This window comes from Rhea pennata, chromosome 2, assembly GCF_028389875.1.
Source record: "Rhea pennata isolate bPtePen1 chromosome 2, bPtePen1.pri, whole genome shotgun sequence".
Lineage (NCBI taxonomy): Eukaryota > Metazoa > Chordata > Aves > Rheiformes > Rheidae > Rhea > Rhea pennata.
Window position 1 is genome coordinate 109460806 of NC_084664.1, and position 18694 is coordinate 109479499.

Sequence of the window (18694 nt, forward strand, 5' to 3'; positions counted from 1 at the left end):
AGTGAGAAAAAGTTTTGATTAGGGATGTTGGATACCTTGATCATCTTTTAAAAAGGAAGGACTTGCCTGAATGTATGTATTACCAATCCAGATGAGAGAGTCAGACCAATCAAATATTTTCTTTTATCATTAGTCTTCTCTTTTTATAGCTATTAATCAAGTTTTGATCTTTGAAACCTGTATTGGATGCTCTCAAGATTTTATCATATCAGAAAAATGTCTAAGGATTCATTTCAAAGTTTCTTTCAAATGTAGGGCTCATATACTGGATGAAGTCTCCAGGTTGATTACTTTCTAGTGTTTGTGTCTAAACTCTTGATTTTGAATGAGCTCCTTACTTTTTCTTCTCTTTCTTTTCCTTTTTTTTTTTTTTTTTTTTTTTTTTTCCTTCCAGGAAGCACCAGTACACGAAACAGCAGTCAGAAAGGAAGCAGTGTGTTAAGCATCAGGCAGAAATCTAGGAAAGAGCTTATTATGGAAAAGTTTCGAGAACAAATGATCAAAGCCAAGGCCTTTACAGTTAAAAAGTGAGCAAATGTGAGGAGTCATGTGGGTTTGGGAGGAGGTTTTAGAGAGCTTGCTGAAACAGAAAAATAACTGCAAAATAAGTGCAACTATTCACTAGACGGGTATGCTTTCACTCCAGCTCCCAGCAGCTGAACTTCAGAAAATCAGCAGGGGTTCAAATAGCACTGAAGGGTATTCATCTGCCTTATAAACAGCTAAATATCCTGTGTGATCTGAGTTGGCTGACCATGTGTATTTGGACTGAACAAATGCTGACATAGTGCTACAGAAGCAATCAGTACAAGGGACTGGTGTCTGTTTAGCCCTGTGGAGACTCTCAGAGAAGCATACCTTTACATACATTAATGATATCATACTCAGCTGTTCTTTTCTTTAGTGCAAGTTACAGTGTTGTTAAAGTGCATTGTGGTCTGTTTTGTTTCAGGGCTCTCCAAGTGTATGTGCCCATCAGACAGTTTTTCTACAACCTTATTCATCCAGACTACAGTGCGGTGACTGATGTGTATGTGCTGATGTTCCTCGCAGATACAGTGGACTTCATCATCATTGTGTTTGGATTTTGGGCTTTTGGGGTAGGTCATATAAAGCATCTCTCTGTAAATCCTTGGTAGGGACCTTTGCTGTAGTTGCTAGGTCCTGTGCAGGCTGTCCTCCTACCTCAGTCACTCTGTTGTATTTTCCTTTCCAGAAACACTCAGCAGCAGCAGATATCACCTCTTCATTGTCAGAGGACCAGGTCCCAGAGGCATTTTTGGTGATGGTGCTCATTCAGTTTGGTACCATGGTGGTAGACCGAGCACTGTACCTCAAAAAGACTGTCATGGGAAAGGTCATCTTCCAGGTCATCTTGGTTTTCGGAATACATTTCTGGATGTTCTTTATCTTGCCTGGAGTGACAGAAAGGTATAAACCTTTATAATCAGACAGTACACATTAAATAGTGATGCTCTACCAAGTTATTTGAACTTAAATATGAGATGGTTATAACTAAGCTTTGGAATCATGAATAGGTTCCCCTGTGGTCTCATTTCTAAGCAAAACATCAGAATACCTTTCTACAACAGTAACTGTGGCCAACATAAAGGAGTTTGAGGAGGGAAGAACTAAATTATATAAGCATGTACTGAAATATCCTCAACTTAAGCCAGCAAAAAAGTAGTTGAGAGAGAACTTGCCTGTAGTCGAGTGGTTGGAGCACGCAGCTGAGGCAAGGTTAGCCTGTGTTCCCTACAGCCAAGACTACTTTGCATCTTTTCAGAGAGCATTTCTGGATACAAGCTGAAGTAACTCAAGGAGCCCTGATCAGAATGTTGTTCCACTCACCTTCCAGCTGAATGTGATTAATCTTTAAATCTTCCTTATTCATCAGAAATCTTGCTCTTTTAGCTGCATACTGGTTTAGAAATGGCAGTAGAAAATGTGTCTCTCCAGAGTAACTCACAACTCGGCACTCTCCTGGAATGTGTGAACTATGGGGTTAAGTCTCCTCAGACTGAGCAAGGTCTAAAACTCATGTCTCTTCTGAAGAGCAAAAGTTCTGCCCTGCTACTGCCACATCACTTTGGAGCTGGCAAGGATGCAGTGACATCCTCCATGAAATCCGGTTTCACATGCTTGGTCAAATTCACCCCCAAACTAATGTTTCTTATTGCATGGCTCAAAGCAGTGTTCACCTCAGCCTGTGTTGCAGCAATGCTATGTTCCCTCTCTAGCTACTGCCTAGGCTGACTGTCCTCTGACTTAGGAATTTAAATTGCCTGGAAGCATTTACCTCACTTTATTGACTGTATAGAGAATTTAGGTTGGTTAACTGGGCACATTACACTTAATAAACAATTAAGATATTTTACTGGGAAAAACAAAATAGGTGCACAATGTAAATGAAGACTGAAAGGTATGATTTTTTTTCTTAAAAATAGCTTTTATATTTTTCCTCAGTGCAACAATAATTACACCCATATTAAAAAAAAAAAAAAAAAAAAAAAGCATTTTTAAGTGATTCTCCTGTGTGCTGAGCCTTGACAGTTGCGATTAAACTTTTGGCTTGATTTGGCCACTTTAGAAAAAAAGGCAATAAAATTCTTTCGATTTTTCTGTGCCTTTGTGAAATGTTTGTCTCATGTTTTTGATCTCAGATCTGCATTTGAGACCTCATGTATTCATTTTGAGTTGAGCTTATTCATAGTGCAAGTTTCATAACAAGAATAATTTTCCAGGTTATATCTGGAAATATTGGATCATCTCGGACTGACAAGCCGTGTTCCTCAAGAGGCATTTCCTGCAATTCCAGCATACAATTGCACTGCAGTCAAACTTAGAAGTGGCAAATGTTCACCAAGATGGTCAGGGCACTGGAGTACATAACATATGAGGAGAGGCTGAGGAAATAGGGTTTGTTCAGTCTGGAGAAGGGAAGATGAAGAGAGCAGCTTATTGCTGTCTAATAAGAAGACACTGAGAAGGAGTTGAGCTCTTTTCAAAGGTGCACATCCACAGGTCAAGAGGCCACAAGTTAGAATGGAAATTCCAGTTGGATGTGATGAAAAATTTTTGCCATGATGTTAGTCAAATTCTGGAGCAGGTTGCCCAGAGAGCGTGTAGGAGATCTTTAGAGATAACTTTAGAGATATTCAAAACTCAACTGAGTAAGTCCGTGAACAATTTGGTCTAATTAGACCTGATTCAAGCAAGTAGGGGTTGGAAAAGATGCTCTTCAGAGGTCACTCCAACTTGCATTCTTGTATGAGTGTATGACCTTGGAGGTGCCTAATTTAACACCAATAGCCACTGATAGCTGAGTGAGTTCGGAGGTGAGCCCTCTGAGAAGTGAAGAGGAGCAGCATCTGCCCAGGACTGTCAGGAGGTGTACCATTGTGGGGGCTGGGGGTAGTGGCCTGTGTGGTCTAGCAAAGCACCTCCAGCACCTGGAGGGCCCCAGAGCCCTCATGCTCTTTGGAGAGCCTATTTCCAGTCTCCCCTGTGTATGACCCTGAGCTGATAGCAGGCACTGTTTAAGTGATTCCTTAGCCAGCTTCTTGCAAATTACTGTATTACGACTGCAGTGGGGTTGGAAGCCAAAGGCTTTTCACAGATTCTTAGGAAAAGGAAGCACAAAACATCTCAAACTAATTCAGGCATGCACAGATACAAAGCTCATCATTTTCCTTTATCTGTCTTTTCCATTACAGGAAATTTAGCCAGAACACAGTTGCCCAGCTCTGGTATTTTGTGAAATGTGTTTATTTCGGCTTATCAGCATATCAGATACGCTGTGGATATCCGACTCGTGTTCTTGGCAACTTCCTCACAAAAAGTTATAACTATGTGAACCTTTTCTTATTTCAAGGGTAAGTTTAAACCTACCGTACCCTTCCATTCTTTTCTGAAGTACACATCTATTATCACTGAGATCCATGGGTTATTCAAGACCTCTCTTCACAGGCCACTGGAAATGAGTTAGTAAGACTGTGTACAGTGCACTCAGTATATGCCACATTTGCCCAGTAGTCCATAAAAAATCAATTTCAGGAATACAAATTTTAGAAAAATCAACTTCGCACCCCAAATCCAGAAGCCTCACTTACCAATCTGTCATTCAGGCAGAGAATGGAAGAGACACTTTAACACTTCTAACAAATCACCTCTGTGACTGACATTAGGGGCTATGTGTTGTGCTAGAAAACAGGAAATGTTATTCCCTCTGCAGTCCTAAAAGGTAGTAAGGCATCAAATCCCCATAAGTCACAGGAGCAGGTATAATATACTACCTCAGTGGGTGGGAAGAAAAATAAAGTGAAAGGCAGTACACGTGAGAATTAAAAACTATACATCAAACAGTGTTTCCTCTCTGTGTCTTTTTAAAGAAGTGCTGCATTTTTTAAGCCCTTCAGGAGTCAGGAGTTTTAGTGCAAGTGACGGTCAAAGCTTCACCTCAGAGTGAAAGATAGTGTTAGCAAGGCATAACCACCCACCATTTATGCTGTTACCGTCATGTTTAGTTTCAGCCAGTTAAAAACATAATTTTATTTCACAGAATAAGTGGAATATATTTTGTTCTAATAATGTCAGGCTTTTCCCAGTGTTGCATTACAGGAGGAAAAGTTATAGAAGAGAGCTTTCTTTTCACATCAAATAATCTTTGTGGCCTGGCCAAGCAGAAAGGTGTGGGAATATTAAAGGGAATAGTGCATTATGGAAACAGAAAGCTGCTATATGCATATTAGCTTCCTCCTGTCCCACTTTCTCCTTGTGTTTAATCCAGAGTCATAAAGCCCAATTCTCTATGCAGCTGAGGGCTGTCCACCTACTGTAATGAGGGAATACACAACATGGTGTAAAGAGGTATAAAATAAATTCCCAATATTCTGCAAAAAAGGCCCTGTTCCTCTACTGCCCTCCCCAATCCAAGGGATTTGGATATACAAGGAAATCTATTTTGCACTGTTCCATCCGTGGTTCGTACATGGTTACAGGGCATAATGATACAAAAGCATGTTTTTGGCCTCACAAGGAGCTCTAGAAGAATGTGAACTGTAGCAAAAGCTACCATCCTTACATCATCAGTACTAGCCAAGCCATCTCAGGAGATGATAGCATTCAAGTTTGTAAAATTTCCCATTAAAATGTCTTTTCACATTGGTTTAATTCTCCCCTTTGTGATAGGCTTACTGTGCTCATTTAATGTGATCCTTCTATTGCTGATGAATTTTCTCCTGTGAATTTTCCTCCTTCTTCAGATTCCGCCTGGTTCCATTTTTGACTGAGCTGAGAGCAGTAATGGACTGGGTTTGGACTGATACCACTCTGAGTCTTTCCAGCTGGATCTGTGTTGAAGATATCTATGCTCATATTTTCATCCTGAAATGTTGGCGAGAGTCAGAAAAAGTAAGGAAACTCTATATAAGTGATCCAGGCCTCCTGTCTCTTGTGCAAAAATGAAGAAAAATAATCAAGAGTCCCTAGATAACTGGGAAATCCACCATAAAGACAGTTTTCTAGAAGATACACCTGGTGTTCATGTTCAGAAATATTCAGACGATTGTTAGTTGGCAGTCACCACAAGTGAAATTTCAAATGGCTTCTTTTTTTGTGCCTAACTCATTTTTCCACCATCAACATGAATTCCACAAACACATGCGTCCTAGTTTAACTGCATACCTGAATTTCAAGGATGGGATTGAAAGGCCTGATATTCACCCAGACTCAGTTCATACATAACAACTAAATGAGTCACCTGCAGTAGGGCGAAACTTAGCTCAAAAGAAAGGTCAAGACAGGGCTTGTGGCTCCACGCTGTAGGTCTGGAGGATTCCTCTCTAATGTAACTATAGAGGGAGCTCAGCTGGTTTCATTAGCTTGAGAGAGTCCCCACACATCTAAATGTGAACTGCAGACCAGATAAACCCACCACTTGTTTGACTGAAATTTCAGTCTCTTTAAATCATTTAAGCTTCAGTTCAAATTAAACTTGCAAATTCTGGATTCCTTATAACCTCTGTAAAGATTGCAACCATATGCTTCCTTATTTTGCCAATTTGAAAAAGAAATGAAGCATTCTTTTAAGAGTGACCCAGCCAATCAGAAATTGTACATCTGCAGTGAAATGGCTGCATTTTTAAGTGTTACTGATGTATTTATACTTTTATTATAATCCTGTCTGTTAATGGCACTTACTTTCCAAGTATGTCAGCTAGATTAACTGAGAACTGAAATACACTCAAATCTTGTGTACAGGCTTTTTTTTTTTTTTTTTTTTTTTTTTTTTTTTTTTGTATGACTTATATTTCTGCCATAAATGGAGTGTCATCAGAGGCTTCAGGAGTCAGAGAGAGAATAATCCAGTTCTACTTTGACTCTCTCTCTTACTGTAGTTTCTTTAACCTTAAACAGTATCACTCTGCATTACGTGATCTTAAATGGGAAAATTTCCAAGTGTTAGCTGGCATATGTGTGTTAACGCCATGTAGCAGAATAACTACGAGTAACTTTATGAGTGTTGTTCAAGGTACTTCTAGTTCTTTCTGTCTTTGTCTCATGTTGAGTGGTATGCTTAAGTATTTTGGCTGTTACATTCTCTCCGAGCTGTTCTGTAGCAGCATTAAAGGTGTCTGAACTATTCCCTAACAGATAAATAATGTGCCCCTGGTGATCTTGATACGAGATTTTAATGAAAACAGTATTCTGTTGTGCAAGACAAATGATCTGATACAATGCTTTTGAAAAGTAACTAATTTGTTTTAAATATAGCATTGTATTACAAATTTAATATTCTCCTAGGGCTTTATGGATTCAAGTTGTAAAGCAAGAACAATTTCCTGAAAGCCAGATTCCTGGCATGTATATGAGGTGCAATACAATACAATACAATGCATCTTTATTTTGCAAATGCAGCACGTGAAAAACAGGATCCTAAAACACCATGCAGAGTAAAATCCTGTATGAAAATATACCAAAATCAATTACAGTGATGGAAAGACATTATGCAGGATGGTGAAGCTATTAAAGCATTCAATCACGGCCATTAACAGAGGGAGAGAATTATGGGAAAGGGAGAACAGATGTGCTGTCTGATCTACTTTGAAAAGGAAAGGATAAAAGCAAGATCATTCTTGGTCTCAGAAGCTAAGCAAGGGAAGGATGTCAAATCAACAATGTCCAGGCTTTAAAAATAACAACAAAGATTGAAGCATTATTTAAATTCAATTGGTATGGGATTTACTAACTGGATCTGACTAGACTGGATCAAGCTTGTGAACAACTCTTAGGAATAATGTATGTGAGGTGTGAAATGAATGTGAAGCTAGTGCAATATCTGACAATCCTGTTGCACTGTGCATATCAGTTGCTTGCAAATAAATATTACTTATCCTGAAATAAAATTTGCAGAATTTCAAGCTGTATGGGAGGTATTCTGTCTTAAGGAGGTTTGATATACCATTTTGGGGGGAAGAACAAATGCAGGAAATCTGGTCTCTCCCAGTATCATTTTTTGAGCAAATTGTTGTATTATTGTTGATATTATTATTGTACTTTTGATTCCTGTGGTTTCATTTTTGCACTAGTTCAGATAAAAAGTTAAATTATCAAACCTGATTTTTCCTTCCTTTATGGTGGTGAGGAATCAGAATTATGAAGGTTTACAATGTTTTTCACACCAGACACACATTTGACCTGGGTTTATTTGGTACTCCTGTCTGCACTTGCCAGTAGTTAAGTGTCTGTGCAGACTTGCTAAAAATCTCAGTACAAGGTACTCCAGAACATTAGAATCTTTAAGATCATTATTCTTACATTGATCAGAGCATACCACTGATAGAAGAGATATTACCACATTGCTGTTTGTTTTTGCAGAGATATCCCCAACCAAGAGGCCAGAAGAAAAAGAAAGTTGTGAAGTATGGAATGGGTGGCATGATTATCGTCTTGCTGATTTGTATTGTCTGGTTCCCACTGCTCTTCATGTCTTTAATCAAATCTGTTGCAGGCGTCACCAACAAGCCTCTAGATGTATCAATCACAATAACTCTAGGAGGTTATCAGGTAAAAAAGAAAAAAAAAGACTAAAAGAAATCTTTGGTTTTGCATTGTGCTTTCTTGTGCTATTCCTTACTCCTTACATTGAATTTTCTGGGTGAAAGTCCTCCTTTTCTGGGGAAAAGGAAATCAGACTGGCTCACACAAATGATCCCTTCTGGGTTTAAAAACATGATGTAAAATATTTCCTTCTCTTGCAAGTTAAAAATAGAACCTACTGCCAGTAGAAGCTGCATAAATTAACCCACATCTGGCCACTGAGGTAACTGCCTGCAGGTCCACGTGACAAATGGAGGTAGCTTGCTTCATTGTGCAATAAGATCATAACCTTCTTCTGTCAAATTGAGTACTGCAATTGTCTTAGACTGCGATACACAGAATGCTGTATTGTGTTTGTAGCAGCTGATATGGATTAAATGTGACGAGTGTGCGTTCTTTTGTTTCCCAGCCAATTTTTACAATGAGTGCTCAACAGAGCCAGCTCAAGGACTTGAATCAGACTGGTTTCAATGCATTTCTGGGAAGCTATAGGGATAACACTGTAAGTGAAATGTGGAATCTTGTTACTTAAAAATGTGTGCGTGTTTTTGTGGAGGCTTTTTGTGAGTTTTGTTTGCGTAGTTGTAAGTGGTCAGCCGTACTGCCGTCATTGGGAAGTTGTGTCCATAAAGACAGTTTGCAAGAGTAATGGTTCACACAGATGATGTTTATCAGACTAGGACTGGGTTATAAAGAAAGAAGTTGCCCTTAATCATGACATCATTGCACAAACTCATGGAAGATAAAAACACCAGTTGACCTGTTGCCTGAAAAAACCCTCCCCTCTAAATGACACAAAACTTCAGTAGACATGTAGCTCTTGGTTTAGTGCCAAAACAAACATGCTTTGGGGACCCAACAGTTTTGGCACTTTTAAGCCAGAAGCTCCTTGCAGAAGTGCGTGTAGTTCTCACCTCCCAGGGAGGAGACACAGTGCTAAGAAAAGCAAGCGCGTATGGCTTTGACAGGAAAATGCCTTAGCGTTTCATGGTGCAACAGGCAAAGTCATCAGAGGTTTCTAGCAAAAAAGATAGTATTTAGCAGAAACTGTTGCATGAATTTAGGAGCCAGGTTTTAATCAAATGCCTCTTTCAAAGAAGTGCAATTTAACTTGCTTCTAGTTCATTCAAAAATTAGCATAAGATCATAAGAAACATCATAGGATGCTACTAAACAGCCCTTGTCTTAGAGAAGTAATATTGCAACCTTGTTCCATTTTGAAAGTTATTACTTTTGAGTTCTCTTATCCTTTGGACGCAGACAACATCTTTCTGTGCAGAATGACATGTTTATACTTAACAAAAGAGAGAGTAAATTTTTACTCTCCAGCACACTTTCCTGGAAGTGTGAGCCATCCGACAGTGGCCAGGCTTGGCACATAGTTTGTACAATGACTTACATTTTGTGCTGACCACTGATAGTTTCAGGGAACTTTCAGAGAAGCCGAGTGAAGCGTCAGGAGTACCAGTCAAAATCAACTAGTACAGAAAGTTGCCTACCTCCCTGAGTCCACAAATAAAGTCAGAGTTGTTAGAAACTAAAGGAAATAAGACTGAGTAGACTCTACAGAGTTTACTTGATTAATTTTCAGACTAATTTTGGCCTACTTGGCCATCATATTTATTCTTTAAACAAGAGTGAAATTTTTGTTTTGCCTTCTAGGCTTGGTCATACTGTATTTATGCCCCTCCATATTTAAAGCCTCAGTTGGTACCTGAGGAAAACCATCAGTGCAAGCCAAAGCACTTATAATTAACTGAGCATTTATAATTCTGCCAGATCAGGAAATGTGGCTGTATGTCTTGTGAATATTACCGCAATGAATTTTCCTTTCCATCTTCTACACCTACAGGCTGCTTTGCAGTTTCTAGAGGGCTATGGAAAAGAAGATATAACTCTAGCAGATCTAGAAGGGAATTCAAACTCTTTGTGGACCATCAGCCCTCCCAGTAGAGAGAAAATGATACAGGGGCTGCTGGATTTTTCAGCTGAGTTCACTGTAGTTCTTTCATGGAGCATTCAAAGGTAATTAATAAGACTGCTATGAGGCTGCTGGATCATTTGCCAAGCATTCACTCAGCAGAACAGTTCCGCACTGCATTTTTTGGTGTAATTTTCCAGCAAATTCTCTTGTACTGCAGACCAAAAAACTGCAAGTGGGAAGGAGAGAGGCAAAGAGAAGTGACCTTTGTTAAATGGCAGTAACAATTTGTTGCCTGCAGTTCTCAAGAAATAGAAAGAGAAATGGAGTCACTTCCAAGTACATGATTTAAAAATTCTGAGTAGAGTTTTCAATGAGACGTGAGTGGGAGGAGAGAAAAGTAAGAAAGTTCCAGTCACTTTTACAAGTAGATTTTCAAATAAACTCTGTTTCAAAGAACATCTTGTTAGCATTTATGAGAATTGAATACTTAGGCCTAGTTAGGGCAGAAAAAACGATGAGGGAATAGAGAAGTGGCTGGTTCTCTTATTAAGGGAGTCTCAAGATGACATGAAGCTATTTGTTAAATACACATATATTTGAAGCTATTGTTATTCAAGGAGGCACAGATCCACCTTGTTGAGACTTCTAGACATTTACTATGTGGTTCTTTTGGCCTCAGTATAGAAATAGTGCTTTATATTGAAGTTCTTGCAAGAGCTGGCCTAGAATATGTGCCTGTTGCATTCAGGCTGGAGCACACCCAGTCACCAGGATGTCCTGCTGGCTTCTGACTGCCACCTGGGATCCCTGTAGTCTACTAGGTTAAACTGGAATTAATCCATCACTTCATTGAGATTAACTAGTGCTGCAGCCGCAATATCTAACTGTTTTCTCAGAAGTAGATCATGGATTGTTATAACAATCCCCACCAAAGGACCATCCACAAGAAGCAGGTCAACTGAATCACTGTTTGAGCTCTGATCATGCTGTCAGTTCTTCTATAGTGAAAAATGGGCTTGTAATGAATCTGCACTCTTAATTCAACTTTCTTTGACCCTCTTTATTTTCCTGGAAGCATAAAGTATTACTCTGTGAATTACATCCCTCCATCATTCCTGAACCTTCTATTAATTTTTAATACCTCTTCTGAATTTTCCAGTATGCTTGCATAACTACAGACATTAATACATTAGGTTTGAAAGAGATCCTTTGATTTGAAAGAGACTTTTTCATCCTCAAATTCTCTCCTGTGGATTATTTTGTAACCGTGAATGACTGAAAGTGGTAAAAGCTTACTACTGTAGCCTTCCACCTTTTCTCCATAAAGGGAAACTCTCTTTTATCTAGGCCAGGAAACCACAAGCAGCTTAAGACAAGCCTCTTCTGTCACTCCAGCAGCCCAAGAGCTATGTCATCTCACCACTGCATCCTGACAGCAGTGCAGGGCGCACGGGGTGTGCGAAAGCTGGTCCTGTTCCAGCTGTGTCCCAGCCCGCAGAGAGACCCGGGTGGGCACGGCAGTTCTGTTAGGTTAGACTGTTGGAGACACATTGCCAGAGGGTCTGAGGAAGTTTCAGGAGCTGTAGCTGACAGCTGAATCCTTACCTCTCCTGACACTGACTGTGTAGTTAATTGAGATAGTCCCATAGCCTAAAGGGAGACAAAGCCATACTCCCTTTCCCAGTCTGTTTTCACTCTGACCTATGAGCAAAATTAGGTTCATATGAATCAGTCAGCGTTTTCCTGCAATGCATGCAACGACATAATCAATTAGAACAAAGCATCTTTAAGACTGTTACATATCTTCTGTGGGCAAACACACCATCTCAGATAGAGGTAGTATGATGCTCACTAAGTGGCTCACTAATATTTTGAGGGCAGTCAATGCAGTTAGACTAGTTGGACCAGCCTTTGTGTTCAGCAAACAAGTGTTTTGGTTCTGCTGTTACAACTCATTGTAGGTTGACCATGTGCCTTCTCTTTTACTTACAACAGAAATCTTACTCTTGGTGCCAGAGCAGAAATAGCATCAGATAAACTTACTTTTATCCTACCGGAAAACACCAGAAGAGATATTGCTACAATGATGTCTGGACAGCAATTGGAAAAGGTGTAAGTTATTTTCTTTGCTTATTTATATGCAAACCTCTTTTTTTTAAACCTGATTTCCTAAGGCAAAGAGACTTGTGCAACTGTATCATTTGTCTGCCCATCCATCCTCCTCTAATAACTTTAGACACTTCTTTACAAAGGCCAACAGTACTGAAGCTACACAACAGTAATGTTACTTTAAAGGTAAAAACCTATTGTCTGTGGTAAACGTAGGGCGAGGATACAATGAATAGTGGAACACCACCAACAAGCATGTTGAAGCTATTAGTTACTTTCCTCTGATTTATTGGATGAGCACAAGTTCATGGGAGTATATATAGAGAGTTCATAGTTAAAGTCTCTTCTGTGTTACTTGAATTCAGCCTTATGGTTTGAGGGAGCTGTATTGATGAAATTTTTGTTCTAAATAACTATCCCAGACTGTATTTTTCATTATTATTCTTGAACAGGATTAGATTGGCAAGGAAGTGCTAAGTCACTATGGTCAAAGGGTAACGTCTGCAGTAGTTTCTGACATCAGATCTTTTCCTGTAAGGGAAATTTGCAAGGCAGTCAGTGTTCTCTTCATCTGAAATGTTAAGCGTTATTGTATGGACATAGCCTTATAGCATTAACAGCACTGGTACCTCCTTTCAGATTTGAAAGGAATCTGGCTCTTCCTCTTCTTTCTGCTCACTGGGAATTATTTTACAGCAGTAGTCGCTAAACACTGCTAAGCCAGCATGTCATCTCCGAACGCCACCTGATCTGATCTGTGCCACAAATATTTAAAAGTTAAAGCTGAGACCAACTGGGAGAGTGAAAACTCTGAGAGGTCCATATTTGTTAGAAGGTGGAAATGAGATTTATCTTCTCTGTGCACTGCTACTCTCCTGCACCCACACGCACATACATCCTCTTGCACACCTGGCCATTGCATTTAAAAAATACTGTACACTTCCTTTACTTCTCTGCCCTGTGAGGATACAGAAGTATTTCCTAAGATGGTGATGTAGTGCCAAGGCGAGTAGATTTTCCTCTTGTGGGAAGAAGTGATACTTTCATATCTCTCTGTTCTTATGAGGCAAGCAGTAACATAAAAGATACATCTACATTTGCATGTGTTGCAATAATATTGTTGATTTAAGCTTCTTTTACTTTGCCATACAGGAAAAATGGTTGAGACAGTGAGTAGCCATTTGATTACTTCAGCAGGACTTTTCTGACACCATCTCTGGTGGGATAACTTAGTTGCTGAGCACTTACCTACCTTTTGGGCCTGCTGGAGCAATAAGAGAGAGTTTAAATCGGTCACTTCTGTTCTACTGCACCCTGGTGTATGTAATGTAGCAAAGTGTCAGAGAACATCCTTTCCTAGAATTTTTTCACTCACTTGAGGAAAATGTTAGGACAACATCTGGATATTTTAATGAAATGCCTCTCTCTCTCTGGCTTTGACAATTTATTCACACTCATGGCGATTTGATTTTGAGTCTAGTGGAAGAATTTTCACAAACATCTTTTTTTTTTTTTTTTTTTAAGTTTGAAATTCTCCAGATAATACAATCAGTGAAAATATTTCCCAGTAAAATAATTCTGGGAAACATTCTCTCTTCAGGTTGTATTATCCAAACATCTTGAAATCCTGAAGTAATAAATGTTCTCACTACATATTTTTTTACCTCGTTTACCACTGGGGATATGTTGCCTTTCTTTATGCTGCTCGTATAGCTGGCTATAAAAGTAGCTTCACTGGAAAGGAGAATAAAATATAAATTCTACATTCCTTGCAAATGCACATGCCCCAGGTGTGTGGGATTCGTGGCATGTGAATGGGGACATTGTGGATGGAGCTCTCTGCTGAAGTACTGACAGAACATAGTTAATCCAGCTAACTTTCAGATGTGACATCTGAACAGTGTAAGGTAACAGCTTACACCAGAGTTACTGGGAATTGTGTATAGCCCTGTTAGGTACTTCTAGATTATTTTAGAAGTATGAAAATATGAAATATTTGCTTTTTCTTTTTTTTCCCCCCAGAACATTAGAAACAGTATACCCATACTACATCAAGGCTCCTAGTGATTCTCTGGCAAAGCCCATAAAGCAGCTATTGACAGGTATGTATCCAGCCCATGGGAAGTAGACCGTGGTTGAAGAAAGTGCAACACAACACTCAAACTGAGCATTCGCACACATACATTCACTGAGCCCTTACAGGGCTTCTCTGGCTGAAACACGTTTACACTTGTTTCTACCTGGTGCCTGAAAGCTTGAGGAGAGATGAGGTGGTAGAGTACAAGGCAGAAAATGCATCTGAGTATATTTTAACTTTGTATTTAACAGTAAGAATACTTAAGATGAAGCCTTGCTGTTCACCTTCAAGTCTCTTTTCAGGAACTACTTTCCATGTCTTCTTAAGAAGTGATGACAAGTGATGACAAAGCATCTCCTTACTGCTTTATCACAACTGCTCAATAGTGCTCCATTTCTGTAAATTACTTTCCTAGGTCATCAACTTAAAAAATGAATTACAAAATTGAATGACTTTTTTTAGCTATTCCTTATTGCCTACAAAGAATCCAAGTTAGACAAATCTTTGGATTTCAAAGTGCAGTGATACATCCAGAATGCATATAGAAACTCATGTACATACAAAATACATGCACACATATGAAAACATAAAAAACCTACTGGGCTGGAAGAGAGTGTAGGAACAAATCCTCACTTGAGAACATTTAACACAACAGAGATTAAAGTTGGTTTTCAGGCCTTTTCTTGAGCATTGTGTAGTTCAGTAATGCTCAAGGTTGAGTAGGCATGATTAGATTAATTGGGAAAAGTAATTCTTGAGGCTGATTCTGATTTTATGTGTAGCAAGAAGTTTCTAATGCCTTGTTGTCCTAGAGAACTCTTAATTTGGAATTCTTCAAAAGGACTTCAATGTATACACTGCTAATGTGTGGTCTCCAGAAATCACAAGCACCAGAGTTCAGCTACTGTATATGTGGTCAAGTATGCATAAGAGGATAGTATACTTTGCATGATATAAAAAATAACATCTTTCATACCAAGAAATACATGATTTTCAGGGGTAGTTTAACTTAGACACATGGAAGCTGACCACTATCTCTCCAAATTAAATGATATGTTTCTTTAGGCCTGAAATGCAGATATGGTGTGTGACTTTAATACTTTGGCCTGAAAATAGTGAAATCATTTGACAGTTACACTGAATAAAATATAGATGATATGAAACATTTTCTTTACCTTTTAAATGCATATTCAGATGAGATTTGGGAAAACTGTAGAAATCAAGATATATCAAGATATTGTGTTTTCTGTAAACTATTGCAAACTGGATTTTAAGAGAGTTATAACAAACTCCTATTCTTACATTTCTTCATCTCTTCGTCATGCAAATGATCCAAGTATCTGATTCAAGTTTGACTTTCAATTCTTGGTACATATGTTAATGTTTCCTTTTTCCAATAGACTGCAGATGGGAAAACATTACTGTTTCCCTGGTCAAAAATGTGTCTGATGAGGGAGTTCGTGAGTGGTGGGTTTTGAATCAGCTTGGGAAAAGATATAAAACGTCTGAAGAGAGTCTTGAACTCTTTGTATTCAGTGATAAAGTCAGTCCTCCAAGCCTTGGATTTTTGGCCGGTTATGGGTAAGAAGGAATCTTTACATAAAATTAATGTAGATAAGATAGAGATATAGAACTAGAACTGACTTTATTCTTTGCTGTTATGGGGGGGGGAGGGGAAGACATTATTTCTTTTTTGTTGTTGTAATGCTTGAGAAGACTTCCAGAAATGGATTTTGTGATAATTTCAAATTCATATCTATTTCAAATATCTATAGAAAACTTCATCTTTGTAAGGAATGGTCTCCTCTTTACCTGCTCTTCTAGGCAGTAGCATGAGAGATACATCTGCAAAATGCCCTTTACACTTCTAGCTTATAAATTTTCCCATTAGAGTAAAATCAATCAAAAGATTTTAGTTTAGTTGCAAGTCAAATTCTGCACAGTTTTTGCCCCCTTCCTCATCACGTGCATGTAGCCAGCACTCTGGATATGATGCAGTTATGAAATACTGATAGAGGAAGGCAGATCTTTCCTCCTCTCGGGATGTGCATAATTTTGGGGAACTCCCCATGGGAGGATTCTTACGGGAGGTCAGGTAAGGGTTATTCTGTCACCAGCTGCACATACTTTAACAAAAAACATTAGATATGAAATCTGACAGACCACTTGCCTTTAGTAGCCAACAGTTGGGAGATTTCCCATTGTGATTTCCAAGCTGTAGCAGGCAGGATGTAAGACCATCATCAGTGACTGGTGTTAAATCATTTAAGCTAGTGGCCTCAGCTGTTCATGTTCCCAGTTTTCTGTGGGGTTTTAAGAAACCTTATTTCCCCCTGTCCTGTAGCACAGCAGAAATAGGATCCTAATTAGAAATTAATGTCCACTCAGCTGAAAGATTAAAACTAACTATATGGATGAGCTCCTCTGCACTTGTCTGACTCTTTGTCAAAGCATGGTTTGAACTCTTTCCTTTCTTACTTTTCAGCATCATGGGACTTTATGCCTCAGTTGTCCTGGTGATAGGGAAGTTTGTCCGTGAATTTTTCAGTGGGATCTCTCACTCCATCATGTTTGAGGAGCTGCCTAATGTAGACCGAATCTTGAAGTTGTGTACTGACATTTTCTTAGTGCGAGAGACTGGAGAACTGGAACTGGAAGAAGACCTGTATGCCAAACTAATATTCCTGTATCGCTCACCAGAGACTATGATCAAGTGGACTAGGGAAAAAACTAATTGAACTCTTTGGTGTCACACTGCGAATAAACTTGATTTCATCTGAATTTTAAAGAAAAAAAAAAAGCACAATATTCTCTTAAGAGCTAAGCCTTTTATAGTTAGGTAGCAATGGTTTTTCACTGATGGAGTCCTGGAAGCTACGGCCTTAGGAATCCATGCTGCCTTTCAAATTAAGGATCAACAGTGAAGAAGGTTGGGTGATTTGCTGTTTTTAAAGTGCCACTCCTGTAAAATCTGGGGACTGCTTTGTAATTTAATCAACAAAAAGTTTGCATCCTTGTCTGGCTTATTTGATTTTCCAGACAATAATTACCCTTAAAGAGAAAAGAAAAAAGGAGTGAACCCACAGATGACTCCAGTGTACCTTCTTCACCTTTTCTGGAGCCATACAGTTTGGATTGTGCAATATGCTGTTGTACATCACTGACTTTCAAGCTACAGTAATGGGATGCTGATTAGCCTTCAGGACACCGAAGACACAAGGCCACAGCGGGAACTGAAGACATTCTAGCCATTCCCATTTTCAGAAAAGCAGAGGTTTTGATGTACAAAGGACACTGTGGACAAGCCTCTGTTAGCAAAAAGAAACAAGTAACAATCTCTTTAAATGCCTTATTTTATTTGTACAGTCACAGAAGACATTTCCACCAAACATCAATGACTTTTCTCAGGAAAAAAAATAACTGAAACTTGACACTCCATCAAGGTTAACTAATGGCTAGAATAATTATGGTGAAATATTGGGATGTTCTGCTGGGCCATTTTCTCCAAAGTTACTGCTTTCCATTAGATGAGAAAAGAAGGTCAATTCAATGATGTAAGGAGCTACTTCATTTCTTATAACCCTTTAAAGACTGAATAGTGTGTGCTTCTCTCTGCTCCCCATGACATGCTTTTTCCCATTTCGATGATTTAAGGCAACTTTGTTTTACTATTAGTTGATATTCTTCTTCCAGTGTTTCAGGTATACAAAAATGTTTACATATTCCAAGTCACATTTTTACATCTGAGATGGGCTGGGTTTTTTTAAGTTCCCGAATATAAACGTACATATGAGCTTGGAAAATGGCCTTTTTCTTAAATTACTATTATTAGTGACACAAATGGCTCATTAGAGAACATTGTAGCATGAAAATTTACAATTGCAATGTAGGTCTCATTCCATGTTAAAAAAATTATTGAGAAAAAAAATCATTGAGTGGGTAGGGTATGTTAAAAGGGTATACTGTGTAGTTTTGATTCATAATGACTTAAAATAAAGCACATGTTGCAAAGTCATTTTAGAAGTATTTTTTCCTCTGCCTTTTTACATGAAATGGGAAAAGTTTGACATTCTTCTAACACTGTGACAAATAAATCACTTTCTTGTAGTTAGTTGCTATTTATTATATGAGTGATTAGTTAGTCACCAGAAGGTCAGTAATGCAACATAGTTTGCCAGAACATTTTACTGCAGAACTTCATAAAACAGCAAAATTGAAGTTACAACATACTCTGTTCAGAGCTTCCATAACAAATGCTGTCACGTTCTGTACTGTGAGGACTAACTTTTTGAGCACTATGAAGTGCACAAAATAAAAATCGCTTCATCGTATTGTAACAATGAAATCAGTTGGTGACTGGAACTCATTGGAAGATAACCTGGTTTCTTCCAAAGTGTAGTGGAAAGGTGGTGGCTGTTCATACAGGCCAGCAACACTGCTCGGTGGAGATTTCTGCTCCATTTCTTCCACAGGAGCAGTAATGA

At 38.8% G+C, this 18694-nt stretch overlaps 1 protein-coding gene across 1 annotated transcript in view; it reads left to right on the forward strand.

The window, feature by feature from the left end:
* PIEZO2 (piezo type mechanosensitive ion channel component 2) overlaps positions 1-18225 on the forward strand; it is a 304603-nt gene extending 286378 nt beyond the window's left edge. Inside the window, exons 43-54 of the mRNA XM_062570118.1 lie at positions 395-527; positions 953-1100; positions 1217-1431; positions 3717-3875; positions 5265-5412; positions 7879-8067; positions 8510-8602; positions 9953-10125; positions 12020-12136; positions 14156-14235; positions 15611-15791; positions 16696-18225. Of these exons, the coding sequence (XP_062426102.1) occupies positions 395-527; positions 953-1100; positions 1217-1431; positions 3717-3875; positions 5265-5412; positions 7879-8067; positions 8510-8602; positions 9953-10125; positions 12020-12136; positions 14156-14235; positions 15611-15791; positions 16696-16948 (1889 nt within the window). The 3' untranslated portion in view covers positions 16949-18225. The remainder of the gene's footprint in view (positions 1-394; positions 528-952; positions 1101-1216; positions 1432-3716; positions 3876-5264; positions 5413-7878; positions 8068-8509; positions 8603-9952; positions 10126-12019; positions 12137-14155; positions 14236-15610; positions 15792-16695) is intronic.
* The last annotated feature ends 469 nt before the right edge of the window (positions 18226-18694 follow it).